This window comes from Rhinopithecus roxellana, chromosome 10 (assembly GCF_007565055.1).
Source record: "Rhinopithecus roxellana isolate Shanxi Qingling chromosome 10, ASM756505v1, whole genome shotgun sequence".
NCBI classification, from domain to species: Eukaryota; Metazoa; Chordata; class Mammalia; order Primates; family Cercopithecidae; genus Rhinopithecus; species Rhinopithecus roxellana.
In genome coordinates, this window is record NC_044558.1 from 92,922,635 (window position 1) to 92,941,351 (window position 18,717).

The following is an 18,717-nucleotide window of genomic DNA, read 5'->3' on the forward strand; positions in this document are numbered from 1 at the left end:
ATGTAGCACTTAATCTTTAGGAAGCTGATATTTTGTGAATTTAGAAACACAAATCTGCACTTCTATCACTTGGTTAATATGTTTATTAGGTCTGGCATCTTAGGGGTCTGGGGATAGACAGGGCTGTCCCTGAGCCATTCCTGTTTTTCTGGGCTTGGCTTCTGAAGTGATTTTTCCAAGATACCTCTCCCTTAGGCACCACCTACTTGCTTCATCCGAATCGTAGCTGTTGGCTTCCTCCTCCTCCTCCTCTGGGGGCGGTGGCTGGCGGGCTGCGGCAGGCTGGGGGGCAGCTGCAGATGCTTGGGAATAGGGCCCGGAGGGGTGGCTCATTCGGTCCTCTCTGGCTCCAACTGCTGGGTAGCCCCCAACTCCCCCTGTTCTCTCCTCTCGGGGTGGGGCAGTGGTCCCGGGGTCGCTCGGAGCCACCTCTGCAGGGAGATAAGGACAGGAAACATGCAGCTGAGTCCCTGTTTCATAACAGCAGCACCTAGGGACATTTTCAAAAGATGCAGATTCCCGGCTCCACCCAGAATCGGTGGACATGCAGTGGGGCCTTGGGATCTGTGTTTGACAATAAGCCCCTCAGGCTGATTCAGATGTAGGCAAAACAGACCTCGTGGGGGTACAAATCAATGGTGTGGACTCTGGAGCCCAGACAGCCTGGATTTGAATCTTGGCTGTGTGACCTGCAGCAAATTACTTAATGTCTCTGAGCCTCAGTTTCTTTATCTGTAAAAGGGAAATTATAGTATCTGAAGCTTCTCAAATAACAGTATTTTTTTAATGAACGAATATAAGTGCAGCACTTAAAACAGTGCCTGGTGCCTGAGAAAGCAAAAAGTGTCTCGTAGCTATGACTGATACATATGATGGTGATGCATATTGATGATATATGTTAATAGTAATCACTGTCGCTCAGTGTGGGCTTAGTATATTCCAGGCAACCCACCAAAGTTTTCTATGTATTAGTTTGTTTAAACCCCCCAACAATTCTGTGAGGTAGGTCTTAGTATTATTCCCATTTTATAAATAAGGAAACTGAGGCTCAGGGAAGCTAAGTAACTTGCCCAAAGTCACACAGCCAGGAAGTGAAGGGGCAGGGATTTGAACCCAGGTAGTCTATGCTCTAAACCATACACGTTGGCATTTCTATCTAGCTCATCTCAGTACGGACTATCTAGAGTTTTAGACTCGGGGGGTTGTTCAGATCTCATCTAACAGGTCTCAGGGTACAGGCTGAGTCAAGTTCTGGCAGCTGCCTGCTCTCTCTCAGGGAGGTAGGGGAGAGGGGGCCACTTGGGCAGGTATGGGAGGAAGCAGATACTTGCCTGGCTTCTGATCTGGAACGCGTCCTGCTGGCCCAGGACCTGGTCTGCTGCCTCCTGGGGTCCCTGAGCAGAGAGAAGAGAGAAAAAGAGATGCAGCAGAGAGGGTGGCATCATTTGGGGGTTCATCTTTTTCTTTTCATTTCACAGGTGTGGACACAGGCCCGAAGGCAGAAAGGTACCCGAGGCTGCAGGAACAGTCCCACTGGGAGGGAAGCTTTTGGATTTAGAAAGGCCTGGATCCAAGCCCCAGTGCTGTGGGAACTTCCTGAGCCTTGACTTGCTCCTCTGTGAAATGGGGGTGTTGGTCTTTGAGGTGGGAAACACTGGCGAACGAGGCGCCATCACTTTCTGCATTGGGTGGGTAAGATGCTCCGCGCCTCCTCCTCCTGCTCCCCGCCCAGCTTCTTGACCCAGGGGATTACTCGTTCTGAGGGTCTTAGAAGAGCTTAGGATTTAGTTGTGGCTGCAGCTTTGCAGAAAACCTAGCATGCTCTGCAAGCTGGTATAGGGGTCACAGCCCAGTGACAGCCTGGGCAGGTGCTAGCAGGCGAGTGGCAGGTACCTGGCTGCCCAGGCTGAGGTGGTGCTGGGCTCTGCACTGAGCCTGGGGCAGGTCTGGAGGCCTGGACTGAGTTGGCCCGTCTCAAACCTGCAGAGGAAAGAAGAGAAAACAGCCATTGTGTGTCACACACACACAGCAGAAAGTAGCTTGGGACTGCTCAGCTGGTGTGGGGTGAGCCTCTTGGACTTTTGCTGGAGGCAGCTCCTCACTTGCTCAGCTCTTTCTGGCTCTTCTGCCTTCGGTGTGTTCTTTGCTCTCAATACTCAGACTCTGGTGAGTCACAGCAGCAGCACAGATGTTAAAAAGCACAGGTTCTATAATCCTCCTTCCACCTGTGTGGCCTTGCTCAAGTGACCTGTCCTCTCTGGGCCTCAGTTTCCTCACCTGGTATATGGAGATAATCACTTAGCTGATAGAGCTGTGGGGAAGATACAATGATACAAACAGGCAATGCTCAGAACAGTACTTGGCATGTACAAAAGACTCGACACATGTCAGGTGGTGAGATTATTTTATTATTATTGAAAGAATGTGTCTCTATCTTCATATGGACTTGGCTTTGCCTTCCTGCTGTTTCCTATATGGGCTGTGTGACGTTGGGCTGGTCACTCACTCTCTCTGAACCTTAGATGCCCCATGGAGGCAACAGTTCCACTTAACTCATAATAGTAATGAATTAACATTTATTTAGTGCTTGCCATATGCCAGGAACTTTACATATAAGAACTTCTTTAATTTCTGCACTAATAACCACTAATAACCTTATGGGATGGGGCCTTATTGTCTCCATTTTACAGATGGGGAAACTGAGGCACAAAGCAGTTACTGAGCTCATCTAATGTCTCTTGACTGGTTAGTGCAGAGCCAGGGTTTGAATGCTGGCAGTTGGTCTCTGGAGTCTGTGCCAGAGACCCTTACATGCTGTTGCTTCCCAGAGAGGGACTGAATGGAATAATGTGTGCAGCAGTTTCTGGTACCCAGAAGGTGTGATGTTCTGGGAAGAAAGCCCTGCCCTCTCCTGTTTCACTGGGCTAGATGCCGTCTTTCCTGAATCCAGCACTTTTGGCTGGATGGATGCTTGAATACACATAACAGAGGGTGCTTTACCACCTCTACCTGGGAGCTTATGAGTCACCAAGTCTTGTCCCAGGTTCCTATGTTAGCACTGCCATTTGTTTGTTCATTTGAGGCCTCATTCATTTGTTCATTCATTCATTCATTCATTCATTCATTCATTCAACAAGCATCCATTGGGTATCTATCAAGTCCCTGTGCTAAGATGCACAAAACACCATCTTATATCCTCCGGGAGTGCACAGCCCAGTCACAGGAAGGAGACAGACACTGAAATGATGAGTTTATGAGGCAACAATAGCCAACAGTCATTGAGTTCTTCAAATGCACCCCTCATGGGGCGCATGAACATCACCTCATGGAAGCTTCACAACTCAGTGCCATGCATGGTATTGTGTTTCCCATTTTGCAGTTGAGGTAGTAGGGGTTAAATATGCCCACGGTCACATAACCAGGAAGCCCCTAAGGTAGGACTTCTGTCCAAGTCTATCTCAGATCTTGTTGAATGTGTAAATGACACCTGAAGTCCATCAACAATAGAATAAGCTGCTCCAAGAGGAAGGGAGTCCCCCCTTACAGAGAGTATGTGGGTGACCAAACCCCTTTCAGAATCCTCTGAAGGGATTTCCACACTGTGTGTGAGGGAGGACCCTGAGATTCCAGGATTAAGCCGTGGAACAAGTTTTACTGATAATTTGTTTTACTGAGCTGCTCTCAGTCCCTCAAGTGGAACTTATAACAGACCAGCTAGGAGCATTGGCTCTGCACGTGAACGGCCTGGGTTAAACACCAGCCCTGCTATTACTTTTATGTGAGCTTGAGATTGTTTTAGCCTCTCTTTGCTGTATCTATTATGTGACGATGACTACAATAGTACCTATCCAAAAAGAGTTGTTGATTGGATCAATATGGCCCATGCAAAGGGTTTAATCACATACGTGGCAGAGAGTAGATGCTCAATAAGTTTAAGTTGCTATTATGATTATTAATTCAAATATGGAAGCACTTGAGAGCCTATAATCAACTAGGAATCTTAGTGTAGGCTGGAAAATGATGAGAAAGAGATAAAATTATGGTAGATGCTGCAAATATTTGGAAACATAATAAATCAATGGAGAGAGACATGTCCCTGGTATTGTGAGGGAAAGAGATTCAGGCTATAATGTTTTAGATAGTGGTAAGTCCTGCATTAGGGCTGTGTCTCACTACCCTGGGAGCTCAGAGAAGGTAGCTGCTAACCCAGCTCAAGGTGGAGCAGGTGGATGCTAGAAGCTAGACCAGGGGAACATTTATATTGACTCCTGAGGGACAGGGGATTCAAAGCCAGTTCAGAAATGTCCTATGACCGTCTTTGTCTTCAGAAGACAAAATAATATTGACGTTAAAAGCAGGATTTGATATGCAGAAATTAACTCGAAATGGATCAAAGACCCAAACATAAGGGCTAAAACTATAAAACTCTTCGAAGAAAACATAAAGGAACTTCTTCAGGATCTTAGATTAGGCAATGATTTCTTAGATACGACACTAAAAACATAGGCAAGAAAAGAAAAAAAAAAGATAAACTGTGCTTCATCAAAATAAAAGTCTTCTGTGCTTCAAATGACACTAAAAAAGAGTGAAAAAAACCCATGAAATAAGAGAAAAATGTGTAAATTATATATCTGATAAGATATTAATATCCAGAATACATAAAGAACTTCTATGACTCAACAACAAAAGACAAACTATCAAATTTAAAATGTGTTCAAAGGACTTGAATAGCTGTCTCTCCAGGGAAAATACACAAATGTCCAAAAGCACATGAAAAGATGCTCAACATCACTAATCACGAGGGAAATGCAAGTCAAAACCACAAGGAGATGCCACTTCACACCCATTGGGACGACTATTACTAAAAAGAAAAACAAAACCCAGAGAACAACAGATATTGATAGGACATGAAGAAATGAGAACCCTTGTGCATTGTTGGTGGGAATCTAAAAATGTCTCAGCCACCATGGAAAAGAGTATGGTAGTTCCTCAAAAAATTAAACACAGAATTACCATATGATCCAGCAACTTCACTTCTAAGTATATACTCAGAAGAATGGAATGCAACAGATATTTGTATGTCAGGCACACAATGACATCATTTACAACAGCTAAAAGGTTGAAACAACCCAAACTTCCATTGATGGGTGAATGGATAAACAAAATGTAGTATATATAATATATGTACATATATAAACACACACTATATATGTATATATACATGTATATACATATACACCACTATATATAGTATATGTACTGTATGTATATATGCTATATGTATATAATATACAACATATACTATATATTGTATATTATATTCTATATACTGTGTTTCTATATATTCTATTATATATATGTATACTATATTATGTGCGTCTATCTGCATACTATATAAATACACAATAGGATATTGTGTATTCTTAATTTATGCCCAGTGTTCCATTATTGGAATGCTAAACTTGTAGGAGTTATTTATATCCTACTGCTCAAAGTCACCGTCAAGGTCTGATTTTTTACCAAAAAAAATTGCAACCTCCAGCATAAATGGGTTAAAAACGAAAGAAATTCTGACACATGCTACAACACGGATGAACCTTGAAGACATTATGCTAGGTGAAGTAAGCCAGTCATGAAAGGACAAATTCTGCATGATTCTACTGATATGCAGTACCTAGAGTAGTTAAAACCATAGATACAGAATCAAGAATAGTGGTTACCAGGGGCTGGGCAGAGAGAAGAGTGTGGAATTATTATTTAATGGATACAAAGTTTCAGTTTGTAATGACAAAAAAGCTCTGCAGATGCATAGTGGCATGGCTGTGAACCATGTGAATGTACTTTACACCACTGAATTGTACACATGAAAATGGTTAAAATGGTAGATTTTATGATATATATATTTTACAACAATTAAAAAATAATTTTAAAAGGCATCGCCAAAAGAAACTTAACCTCTGGAAGAGAATAGAAAAAGTACAGGCTTTGATGTTGGACATATATGGAATCAATTCTCATTCTAACCAGTTATCAGCTGTGTGACCTAGGGCAAGTGGCTTCACCTCTCTGAGGCTCAGTTTTTTCATTCTGTAAAATGTGAATAACAGAAGTCTCATGTGGATTTTCGAGTTGTGGCAAACATTAAATGAGACAATATCTGTAAAAGAACTTGAGATGGCATTTGGCACATAGTAAACACTCTATAAATATTTCATGATGTTGAGGATCTGAGAAATTCCTTTCTCTATTCATCTAAACCATAGGTTCATTGTTGGGGGAAGTCTGGGTAGATGATGAAGCCCAAGGTATGTGCCCAACTCTGTTGCCAATAAGAGGAAGTGAAGTGCTAAGCTCCAAACACACAATTCAGGAAGAGAAGACCAGACATCAACATGGGACCTAAATATTCAGCCAATCTGACTTAGACCCAGACGCAGCCCCTTCCTGCAAAAGAAATGAAGCTGCTTTGAGGTCTCAGACAAGGAGCTATGGAACAAAGATGTTTCACTATGGTAGATATTTCCTTCAAAGTCCTGTGCTCAGTGACTCCCACCAATGGGCACTCTTGCCAAATAAACCCACCATGAGTGAGGCCAGAAATGTGAGGTACCCAATACAAGCGCCTGTCAGTGACATCCTGGCCATGCTGAACTATGCCATATGCCCAGACAGCAGAGGCCATTGCCAAGGGTAGACTTGGAGAGATCTTTGAGAGTGAAGCATCCTTACTTTGTTCAAAGCCTAGGGGCATTTTTCCCCCAGGTTTTTTTTTTTTTTTTTTTTTTTTTTTTGAGGCGGGGACAAAAAAATCATGTTTTCTAACATATGGTATTACATCAAGAAAAGGATCTAACCAAAATTATGGCTGTCTAGAGCCAGAATTGTTTCTGAATCCTGTCTTTCCTCTACCATAGACTAGAACAAGTATCTAGAATAGAACATGGCACACAGTAGGTACTCAGTAAGTGCTGCCTAAGTAGATGAATAAAAACAAAGTCCTCCTCATTCTTTTTGAGTCTCCCTATCCAGAGAACTGTCTCTGGATTTGCCCATCTTGCTCACCTGCTGGGCTCCGGCTGGAGTCTCCAGCACCTCCGCTGTGGTCCCAGCTCTCTGAATCCCGGCTAGATGAGCCCATTCGTGCCTCGGAGGCCCTGCGCACGGGAGGCCCATAGCTTCCTCGCCCGGGAGCAGAGGCCGGGTCAGGGCCTGGAAAGAAGAGCATGAATTGAATGGAGAAAGGGCATCGAGGGTATTAGGCCAATTCCTGTCTCAAATGACAAAACAGAGTCAGCAGAACCCACCTGTCTTCTGACCTGGGCCCCTCCTATCTTCACTGTCACCTGGAGAAAGTAAACACAAATTATGAGGATTACTGGTTTTCTGGTGTCTGGAAAACCAGAACTTAAGAAGCCTACAAAGGGGTTCATTGACTATTGCCCAAGAATATGTTTCAAAAATTAAAAGTCTTCCTCCCAACTTCCCCTTTGATATAGCTCCTGTTTACAATTTCACATTTTTTTTTTTTGCATGCATAAACACATACGAGCATACACAGGCTTTATAAAGAATAATTATGCTATACAACCTTCTTAGCCTAGAAGAACTAGGAAGAAGGAATCTTTTAGTGGTGAAAACTGGGGACTCCTCAGGAATGCAATATATGTTGACAATTTGGTGATTCTCTGCAAGGAGTAGAAATTGCTCATGCCTTGTCAGGAGGAAAACATTTGTTGAATGCCTTTTAGGTGGCAGGCATTGTGCTAAGTACCTTGGTAAGTTATCTTACGAAAAATGCAGATGGACACTTCAATATTTGAAACCTTCAACTATACCCTTCCTTTCAGAAGCACTGCCTGCACTCAATCTGGAATTGTCATTTAGTCCAGATTTTATCACTTAGTGTCAATTGAAATTATCACAAGGGCTTTATCTGGTCCTAGTGGTCTAGTCCAACTAGAACATATTTTTACTATGGTTGTTTTTTAAAATTTGTACTGTTTTGCTTCTCCTTCTTAATCATTTTAATAATTAATCATAATACTTGGATAATAGTGATAATGTCAATAGTAGCAATTTGGTAGCAGTAATTTTCTTTTGCTGATTTCCTTCTATTTATCTTTCACTTTCAATTAGTCCAAGTCAGACTCGCTTATGCATAGTAGGAGAAATATTAGGGTCCAGGAAGGCCTTCTCAGCAAGCCAAGTATTCTCCCAGGCTCCAGTGTGATCTTGGTGGTGAGAGTCTCTCTCAGTTCCTAATTTTAATTTCTACCTCTTGTACACCAGATATTCCACCAGGGATGACAGCGAAGCCTCCGGGCAGCACGGCATTGCTGGAGAGTTCCCTGTGCTACCCTCTTGATAGGAATTTATGGTGAACTATGAAGGAGATATAGAATTCCTAGAACCAAGTCCAGAAGCTGACCGTCCAACAACTGGATGGAAACACAGACATGATGTCAGGTCATCCCTCAGGTAGACCAGTTGGCTACCTGATCTGTCCTTGGTCCTGAAAGAAGCACTTGCTTTGTCCTACCTCGAGCTGGAGCCCGGGCCGGGTGCTTGGGCTCAGGAGCAGGCTGTTCAGGGGCAGCAGGCTCACTGACAGGCTGCTGGGGCTTGGTCTTCTTTATAGGCATAGGCTGTGGGAGGACCTGTTTGGGGAAGCCTTTGAAGAACCATGCTCCAGAACGCTTCCACACCTGGGGAGGAGAGACAGGGATTGAAGATGTGGCAGCCAAGCACTGTTGCTCTTACCTTCATAAGTGCCCATTTTTATCTTTCCTCCTCGTCCAAAGCACACTGACACAATAGCCAGCACACTTTTCTTACTACTAGAGAGCCCTGCACAATTCATACTTATTCAGTCCATCCACCCTGAACACTCAGTAGAAAGGGCTTGAGTTTACCCATGTAGAAAGTGGAGTTTGGATGGAGAAAATGGAATATCCAAAATCTTAAGGATGGGTCCAACAGTACACAGCCAGGGAATGGAAAAACAAGGGCTCAACTCCAAGTCTTCCATCTCTTAAATGTGGCATGCTCTCCACTACACCGGTTGTTGTAAAGAGGGTGATCTACCTACAACTTCCCCGAGACCTCTGGCCTTTCTCCTGGCCCTGTGGGTCAGGACAGAGCAGCACACCTAGGATGGCGTGTGAAACATCTTCCATTGCCCAGTCAGATTCATTCTCCACCCTGCTCTGTGCCCCAGGAGGCTGACCAGTATATATTGCACTAACTGGACTCCACGAAATAAACCTTGACCTCTGTCTTCAGGTTTATTTGGTCAAGGAGAGCACCATGGATTACAACAAAGCCTCTTGAAAGCTTGGATTGCTGAAGAGTTCTCCAGACAACTAAAGAGTTTGTAGTTAAGAGGAGAGGACTATGGTATTTATTTCCTTGGCTCCCCACAACCCACCACTAGTTGGACAATGACTGAATTCCTGTTAGGCTACACCTATCTTCCAGTCTGGTAACCACTCCCTCCTCTATCTCTTCAGTCTTAGGAGGGGAAACAGCAACCCTGTTTTTGCTGGTGCTAGGGTGACTCGTCAACCCTTGCTGATTCCTCTTAGCTCTGCCTGGACCTTTGTCAATAACACCTTCATCAAGCCCTGGATTAACCTACTGAAGTGTGCCAATGCTTTCCTGCCAGGCCCCTGACAGACACTGAGGAGAACATGGTTATTGAAACATGGTCTCAAAGGCAGGACTCTGCAGCAGTGGGCAGGGGATGAAGAAATTGGGAGAAGGAGAAAGGACTTAATTGGGGTAAGATGAGTAAGAAACAGAACTGGGGAAGAGAAGGATGCCATGGGAGAAAGAAAGAGGAACAAAGTAAAGAGAAATTGCTGAAAAAAGGGTGTGAAGATATGAGAAACAACAAAATGAGGAAAAGGGAGAAAAAAGCGTAAGGATTAGAGGAAGAAAAGAGCTCAAACAAGAGGAGAGTATGAGGAAAGAAAAAAATGGAAATAAGAAATGGAATAGAGACACAGAAAGGAAAGATGTTGGGAGAGGAAGACTCATAAGACTTAGAGAAATGGGGTCAAAGAAAGAACAGAGGCCAGAGGGCAATGAACAGAGAGGGAAGAAGAGAGGATGGGAAGGAAGAAAAAAAAGTCACAGAAGCAGAGGAGGAGAAAAGAAATTCCTCTAAATAGTGTGAGGTTGTTCTGTCAATGTTCACTGCTGAGCTGGCTCCTTTCATACCAACCTCCTAAGGCACCTCTTAAGCTGGCCAAGAAAGGAGGGTGATCTAGGCACCAGATGGGACCAGGGCACTCACCTCCCTCTGCTCAATGCAGATTTTGCAGAGCCACACAGAATGCAGGCGGTTGTTGGTCTCCACTCCACACTTGGTGCAGACATTCTGTGGATGAAACACAGGCAACACACTCAGATGAGCCATGCTCATGGGAGGCACGGCAATGTCGCCCCCCGCTTTCTCTTGGTGGATGTAAAGAGGAAGAACTTGCCTCCATTTCTCACACTTCCTTCCACGAGCAAGGCCAGTTAGAATAAAACTCCAATTTTGAGTCTTATTTCCAATAACAAGAACTTGAGTCATTCCTAAGCACTGGATGAAGGAATTCTCTAAATGTCCCTATGGGATCTGAATTTTCATCATCCACACAGGGGAAATCACTGACATACTTTTTTCTAAAGATGAATGACCATATATCCATTTCGTGTCTTAATTTATTCCCTCTTTATTTCCAAAATGGACCTGACACAACCTAGACTATGACTAGAAGTTTAACTCCCCAAGGAGAAGAAAGTTATCTGAGAAAATGCCCCATGACTGTGTGATAGAATACTATCTTTTTTATTGAATTTCCTGGAAGTTAAGACAATTAGGAAAACTTAATGGGTCATGAAATTCTCACTTTTGAGTTGACTGGCAAGTTTTTCAGAATAGATAAACTCTTCCCAAGATTTCATTCTACATGTCAAATGTGACATCAAGCTGGAGATGATGACATTATAGATGTCTCCAGCTGGGTTGTTCAACTGGACTCTTGGAGTCCGGCAGACCCCAGGACAGTTGTATCACTGCTCCCAAACTGTCAAGTGCAGACAGTTTAAGGAAAGGTTAGAGGGTGAACAGAGTTCAGAAAGACTCCCCTTTGAGAACAAATGCTTTGGAAGTTAAATGATTCTAACTTGGCTAAACAGAGGCTTTCTAAGTTTCTTGTATCATAACCCAGGATACGAGAAAACTGAAAGCATTCCACATATACACAAGTATAAACATGTGCTTAGCATGCTCTTTAAATTGACACATAACTTGCTAAGGTATAACCAGGATAGCTGCAGTCTCAATCATAGCTCATGTCCTGCCACAGGCTCCCTAGTTCACCCTGGATGGAGCTCACCTCTAAGAGACAGAAGGATCAGAGTGGCTTCCAGGGAGGAACCAGGATCAGGGTTACCTTGGAAGACAGTAGGGCATGGAAGCATCCCAGAAAAAAACCATATCCTGGCAAGTGATCTTCAGGATCCAAGTTCCACCCCCCAAGACCCAGTGACCCCTACAGCTGGAGCCTAGGACTTTCCCCTCTGCAGGTGCTGCACAGGGAAGAAGGGATAAGAGGATGATGGTACCTTCTTACAGTCCTCACATACTACACAGGCAGAGCCCGGCATCCCCAGCTGTTCTCCACACAGTATGCAGCGGTTCACCCCATCCCCAGCCACGTTCTTCCTCATGTTTTCCAGGCGGTCCACCAGGCGCCTGGAAGCAGAGACAAGGTAAATAAGGACCTTGTAGGACAGGGGACCACCAGCATATCCCACAGTGTCAGGTTTATGGTTTTCACCTTCTTTGAGTCATACACCCTTGCGTATCTGATGACAGTTGTAAACTCTTCCCCAGGAAAAGGCATATGCACATAAAATTCTGACACATTTCAGAATACCAAAGACCCCCTCCCACACCCCTCAAAGTCCCATCTGTTCTACTGACTTTGGATTAAGAACCTTATCTAGTCCTTTCTATCTCCTGTCACCTCCTCCCAGAAACTGCCTTCTGAGTGCTAGATTTATTTAGATCTATTTATCTGTCTCCGTGATGCCTTCACTTGGATGTCTTCACAGGCATCTCAAACTTGTGCTTTCAAACTCAACTTTTCATCTTAGCTGCTCTCCATCCCTAGCTCCAGCAAACCTGCCTCCCAGTCTTGGGGAATGTCGCCACCATCTACATACTTGCTCAAACCAGAAACTCTGTGGGGGGCCTTCCTTGACCCCCCCCCCCTCCTCTCCTGACATTCAATGACCCAACCAAATTCTTGGGCCCCACCCCAGCCCAACTGAATTAGAAATTCTGCCCCGAAATTGTCAAGTGCAGACAGTTTAAGGAAAGGGTAGAGGATGAACAGAATGCAGGAAGGCTCCCCTTTGAAAACGAATGCCCTGGAAGCTAAACAATCATTCTAATTTGGCTGGATAGAGGTCCAGCAATCCGTATTTTATGAGTCCTCCAAGGTATCCTGATGCATGCTCAAGAAAGGCTTTGAGAATCATTGCTCTAGTTACACGGATCTTTTAGTTTCAGTTCTGTCTGCTTTAGCATCAGAGCACATTCAGTTCCTTGTGCCTGGAACAAACACACACATTTGTGATCTGTCTCTCTCTGTTGCATGCACACACACTTTTATATTTTCCCTGCCTAGAGTGTCCTCATTTTTTTTTTTTTTTTTTTTTTTTGAGACAGAGTCTCACTCTGTTTCTCCTGCCTCAGCCTCCCGAGTAGCTGGGACTACAGGCACACATGGCCACGCTGGGCTAATTTTTGTATTTTTAGTAGAGACGTAGTTTCACCATGTTGGTCAGGATGGTCTTGATCTCCTGACCTCGTGATCTGCCTGCCTCGGCCTCCCAAAGTGTTGGGATTACAGGCGTGAGCCACCGCGCCTGGTCCAAGTGTCTTCATTCTTTAGAATAGCACTCCCTCTTGAGAGCCTCCTCAGACTACCAATCTTATCCACTCTACTAGCAACCTGGTACTTCCTTATAGCATTAGTTACCTTTGGAATTAACTACAGAGATTATCTGCATTAAGTAATTAGCTGATTGTGAAACAGTCTCTGGTTTGTTGCAGGGCTACGAGTTCCCCCGGGCCAGGCACCTTGTCTGTTCTGTTCCCTGCTGTGTGCCCAGTGCTGGATCAGTGCCTAGGCTGTAGTGAGGATTTGTATATGCTGGTTGAATCAATGAATGAATGAATAAGAGCAGCTCACTCCCCACACGTGTATCTAGCAAAAGTAAGCAACTTGAGTGTCAAGCCATGCATAATAACAGCTTACAATTCGGTGGTACTCACTATATGCTTAGCATGGCATGAGGTGCATTGCCACCCACTTCCAGGAGGGAGATACTACTATGTATGCCATTTTACAGGTGAAGAAAGTGGCACAGGGAAACTAAATGACTTACCCAAGGTCACACAGCTAGGAAGCGGCAGAGCCAAAACTAGAACCCATAACTGGACTTGGTGGCTCACGCCTGTAATCCCAGCACTTTGGGAGGCCAAGGTGAGTGGATCACCTGAGGCCAGGAGTTCGAGACCAGGCTGACCAACATGGTGAAACTCCATCTCTACTAAAAATACAAAAAAATTAGCTGGGTGTGGTGGTGTGCATCTGTAGTCCGACCTACTCAAGAGGCTGAGGCAGGAGAACTGCTTGGACCCAGGAGGCGGAGGTTGCAGTGAGCCAAGATGGCGCCATTGCACTCCAGCCTGGGTGACAGAGCAAGACTCTGTCTCAAACAACAACAACAACAAAAAACCCCCTAGAACCCATGTCTCATACGCATGACCCCAGCACTTCTTACGTTTAATGTGCACGCAGATGACACGGGGACCTGTTAAAATGCAGATTCTGAAACACCAGGTCTGAGGTGGGGCCTGAGGTGCTACATTTCTAGAAAGCTCCCAGGTGGTGCCACATGATGCCACTGGTTTCAGACCACACACTGAATGACGACTGTGGCATCCTGTTTCCACTTCGATGTTTTTTTGTGGGGGGAGGGGGTCACTTCCCACCAGCTTGAAGCCATCTCCTTGCCCATCCCTCAAATGAGGACTCCTTCTAGACACACAGCCAGTGAACCCAGATAGAGCTGGACCCCACCCACCCCTCCATGGGCTGGGTCCCAGTTGTGTACATACATGGCAGGGGAGAGCCGGTGGGAGGGACTGGGGCATCACAGCACCCAGAGGGCCCCTGGTAGCCCTGCCTGGCAGGCACCTAATGCTGACTCTCCCCACGGCCCTCATTGCTCTTGCCACACCCTCAGAGTGCTCTGAGTTACAATGCTATAAATAACAGCTTCTCCCTTTGTGTTCCATTCGAGAGAGGTGCTGTCCTGCCCAGTGAAGAGGCAAAGGCAGCCTGCAGGCTCTGGAGCCTTGGAGCCTCCGCTGTGACCCAGATTGCACAGAACCACTTGAGGAGGCAAGATGTGCAGAGCTGAAGGCAGCACGCTCTTCTCGATTCTTCTTCATTTTCCCCCCACCAACCCCATCTTCCCTAAAAGTTATTTCTATAGGATGATGGGAGTGGGCAGGAACCAGGAACAAGCTCCCAGTCCATGGTCTCAGAACTCCTGCAATAATAGTAGCTGGTGTTTACTGAGCACTTACTATGGGCCAGGCACAGACTTTTATTTAAATTTTATTTTCTCATTTTATTTATGTAGTGTTACTATTATTTTTAGAGATAGGGCCTTGCTGTGTCACCCAGGCCAGAGTGCAATGATGTGATCACAGCTTACTGCAGCACTAACCTCCTGACTTCAAGTAGTCCTCCTGCCTCAGCCTCCCAAGTAGCTGAGCTGGGACTACAGGCATGCACCACCATGCCTGGCTAATTTTTTTTTTTTTTTTTTTTTTTTTTTTTTGACTGAGTCTCACTCTGTGGCCCAGGCTGGAGTGCAGGGGTATGATCTTGCATGCCTGGCTAATTAAAAAAATTTTTTTTGTAGAGATGGCGTCTCACTATGTTGCTTAGGCTGGTCTCAAACTCATTGCCTCATGATCCTCTTGCCTTAGCTTCCCAAAGCATTGGGATTACAGATGTGAGCCCTCCACAGGGATTTTCTTAATGACTCCTCCCAGTCACACTAGAAGCTAAGGATTACTTTTGTTTCCATTTACTACATGAGAAAACTGAGACACAGAAAGGTTAAGTGGTTTATGCCAGTTACACAGCTAAGAAGTGGTGAAAGCTGGGACTGAGACCCAGGCAGTGGGCTCCCAAGTCCCTGTTCTTAGCTGCTACACCATGCTGCTGTGCACACAGCCATGTGCCATGTAGAGCCATGGGGATTGCCTTGAACAAGCCAACCTCCACCCTGCTCGATTTCCCTGCCTTTCCCTCACCAAAGGCCCCTCAATCATTAGTAAGCACCAAGCTGCACATATGCAGTTACCCTGGCTGGTTCCAGCCCATCCACCTCTCACTGCCCGAGGTTGGGACAAGATAACCAACCAATGCTCCATCACTGTGTTTCCCCAAAGAACCCTCAACATGCAGTTGACAAATTTTGATTTTAATCTGGGCTTTTGCCTCTCTGGACTTGTTTCCTCATCTGGAAAATAGGAGGCATTGGGTTGTATCGGTGGTCGTCAAACTGTGCTTCATGGTACCCTGAGGGTTTCATAGAGCCAGTTCAGGGGCCAACCTCTGTGGCAGCATGGTGGGAGAGAATCTGAGGGGTTACCACACCTCATTCCATACAGAGCATGTCTGCATTCATCTCTTTTGTTTGTTTGGGCTATTGAATTAGATTTCCTTTAGAAAGTCGGTTCCAGGGTTTTAAAAAAACAGTTTGAAGTTGACTAGAGCTGTTAAAAGTCAGGATGCCTTTCAATGCCATAGAATTATAAAATTTTACGAGACAATGAAGTGGGCTCATGGAGGCAGGGATGGCAGTTGCATGGGGTCATTTTTCTTATACACAGTTGCTCCCAACTATTTTCACCTTCATCAACTGCCTTAGTCAGAAAATAGATTGTGTTCTTCTCACTCTACCTTTGGGGTCTCAGAGCACAGAGAGAGTGGGCCGCTTGCCTGGGTCACTCAGCCACGGCTAGAATCTAGTTCTCTGCTTCAGTCAATCATCTTTGCTTTCCATGAATCCCCACAGCCTCCTGCCTCAAGTCAAGCTTTGCCAAAGCAGCTCAGGAAGAGGGCGTGGGACAAATCCAATTCTAAACCACATTGTGCTTTAAGGAAACTTAAAAGGGTTTTCTGCCTCTTCCTGGAAAATGAAGGCTGTGGACTTGCCTGTCACTTGCAAACCCACACTGCAGCCTCCCCACCTAGTGCCTGTTCCTTTCACCATTAACTCTTGGACGCCAAAAGGCCTCATGAAAACACGTTATTCAGGGAGTGTCTCATTAGCTCCTATCAGCAGCAGCAAATGGCACAGAAATGCAACAGAACTAAGATCACTACTCTGATGTCTCAGCTGGGGGACCCTCATTACCCATGAATTTAGTACAGACCAATAAAGAGGATGCATGTGAGGTGGGAACACGCAAATCCTCCTTCTCCCTCAGAAGATCGGGAATGAGCAGGGAGCTTCCTGCAGCCTGCCTGTTAGGGCACCCTGCTGCCTCAAATGCTGGAACCACAAAATGGAACACCCCAACAGCCTAAGACTTTAAACTAGGAAATAAAACTTTGCAAGAAGCCAAGTCAAAATTGGGTCATGGTGGACCATGTGTCACAAGTGGGTCTTTATCCTGGTGATAAAACATTTCAGCATCTTCACCCCAGAAGAAAGATGTTTTTACCAGTCTTGGCAGGGAAGCCCTAGATGTGTATCGGAGACGCTCTCTACCCTCACTGCATGTCAATCAGCCAGCGTTAAGAAAAACACCAGTGCCCGGCCCTGACTCTAAACCTTCTCAGCTATGGATCTAATTCTGCCTGGATATCAGTATTTAAGCATGAAGTCCTGTTGAGAGCCACTGTGTGGGGGGAATGTTCCCAAAATGTATGGTATATCTAGATCACCTGGGGAGAATGTTCAATATTCAGAGAATAATTCTATGGGGTTGGGGGAGGCCTAGGAACCTGCATTTTAAAGCAGCTCCCTGTTTGAGTCTGCTGGTGAATTCCTGGCTACACTTTAAGAAATACGAAAGGAGGTGGTGAGGCACATCCCATGGAAATACGTTCCTCTTGCTGTGTTAAGTGGGAAAAAAACAAAAACCCAGAGTGCAGGACTGTGAACAGGGTGTGAGTTTGGGTTTGAAATGTGCTCACCTGAATATCTCCATTGTGTGCACTCAAATATGTATATATACATCAGGAAGGAAACACATCAAGATATTCACAGCGATTATCACCAGGTAATGAGGGGTTATGGATAATTTTTACTTCCCTCTTTAATGCACCCAACTCGCTGGACTCCTCTATACTCTCTTGACTTTCTTAAAATGAGCACGTATTACTTTTACATCAGAGAAGAAAGTGCATTTTTGAAGATGGAGATCATGTGGCCAACGGTTAAAAGACATGGGTTTGAATCCTACCTCTTTGCCAGTCAATGACCTTGAAAAAACCTCTTCTAATAAGAGAGGTTAGAAGAGCTGCAGCTCAAGTTTCCTCTCATGTGCAGCATTCTGAATTCTCAGATCCTGAGAGAGAAACACTGAGATTTCTCCTTCTCTTTTTTGAAATGGAAGGACCCTTGATGACTAAGAGTAGACCTTGTCTGCATTGGTTGCCTGGTGTTATTTGCCTGCCTGGTTTTGTTTACCTATCTAATGTCTCCATCCCTTTCTCTCACATTAAGTGCCCAATTAGCTGAACCCTGTTAAGTGGCTGACACTCACTACTATGTCTTTACATGCCTGATTAACTTTATGATGACTACTCACACCTGGCATCCTGAGAACATCCATCACCAGGCTGGGTGCTTAAGGTGAGCTGTTGGTTACTCAGTGAAGTCGGGCGGGCACATCCCAATTCCCAGGATGCTCCCAGAGGCACCAGGAGTATGTAGGAGTATGTCCTCTCCTCTGGGCACCAATGGATGGCCTCTGGAGGTGGTGGGAAGCAGGTTCCCAACTTGGTCTGGCCTTGCCATCCCAATGGAGGCAGACGGGCTATTCATTCACTTGACAAACATTTATAGAGCACCTACTATGTGCCAAGTAGACAGTGAGGATGCAACAGTAGCAAAACAACAAGATCACTGCCCTCATGGAGCTGGTGTTCAAGTGAGAAATCGGACATTGTTTCAAAAATCACGTGGCCGGGTGTGGTGACTCACGCCTGTAATCCCAGCACTTTGGGAGGCCGAGGCAGGCGTATCACGTCAGGAGATCGAGACCATCCTGGCTAACATGGTGAAACCCTGTCTCTACTAAAGATACAAAAAAAAAAAAAAAAAAAAATTAGCCGGGCGTGGTGGCAGGCGCCTGTAGTCGCAGCTACTTGGGAGGCTGAGGCAGGAGAATGGCGTGAACCCGGGAGGCAGGGCTTGCAGTGAGCCATGACTGCGCCACTGCACGCCAGCCTGGATGACAGAGCAAGACTCTGTCTCAAAAAAAAAAAAAAAAAAAAAAAAAAAAAAAAAAAAAAAACACGCAAATTGCCATAATCATCATAAGTCCCCTGAAGGACAAGTATGAGCAGCTTTGAGAACTCACAAGAGAGAGACACGAACAGTCAGGACGGGTCCTCA

At 45.2% G+C, this 18,717-nt stretch overlaps 1 protein-coding gene across 8 annotated transcripts in view; it reads right to left on the reverse strand.

Annotated features, from left to right (window-relative positions):
- RPH3A (rabphilin 3A) overlaps positions 1-18,717 on the reverse strand; it is a 333,538-nt gene that overhangs the window by 25,301 nt on the left and 289,520 nt on the right. For all 8 annotated transcript variants that reach the window (XR_004059720.1, XM_030939664.1, XM_030939666.1 and 5 more), the window contains 8 exons: positions 11,617-11,746; positions 10,298-10,381; positions 8,540-8,705; positions 7,305-7,343; positions 7,063-7,209; positions 1,894-1,980; positions 1,332-1,394; positions 207-431 (listed from right to left, as the gene is read on the reverse strand). Coding sequence is in view for 7 of the 8 variants with exons in the window: in XM_030939664.1 (XP_030795524.1) it covers positions 207-431; positions 1,332-1,394; positions 1,894-1,980; positions 7,063-7,209; positions 7,305-7,343; positions 8,540-8,705; positions 10,298-10,381; positions 11,617-11,746 (941 nt within the window). In the remaining variant the exon portion in view is untranslated. The remainder of the gene's footprint in view (positions 1-206; positions 432-1,331; positions 1,395-1,893; positions 1,981-7,062; positions 7,210-7,304; positions 7,344-8,539; positions 8,706-10,297; positions 10,382-11,616; positions 11,747-18,717) is intronic.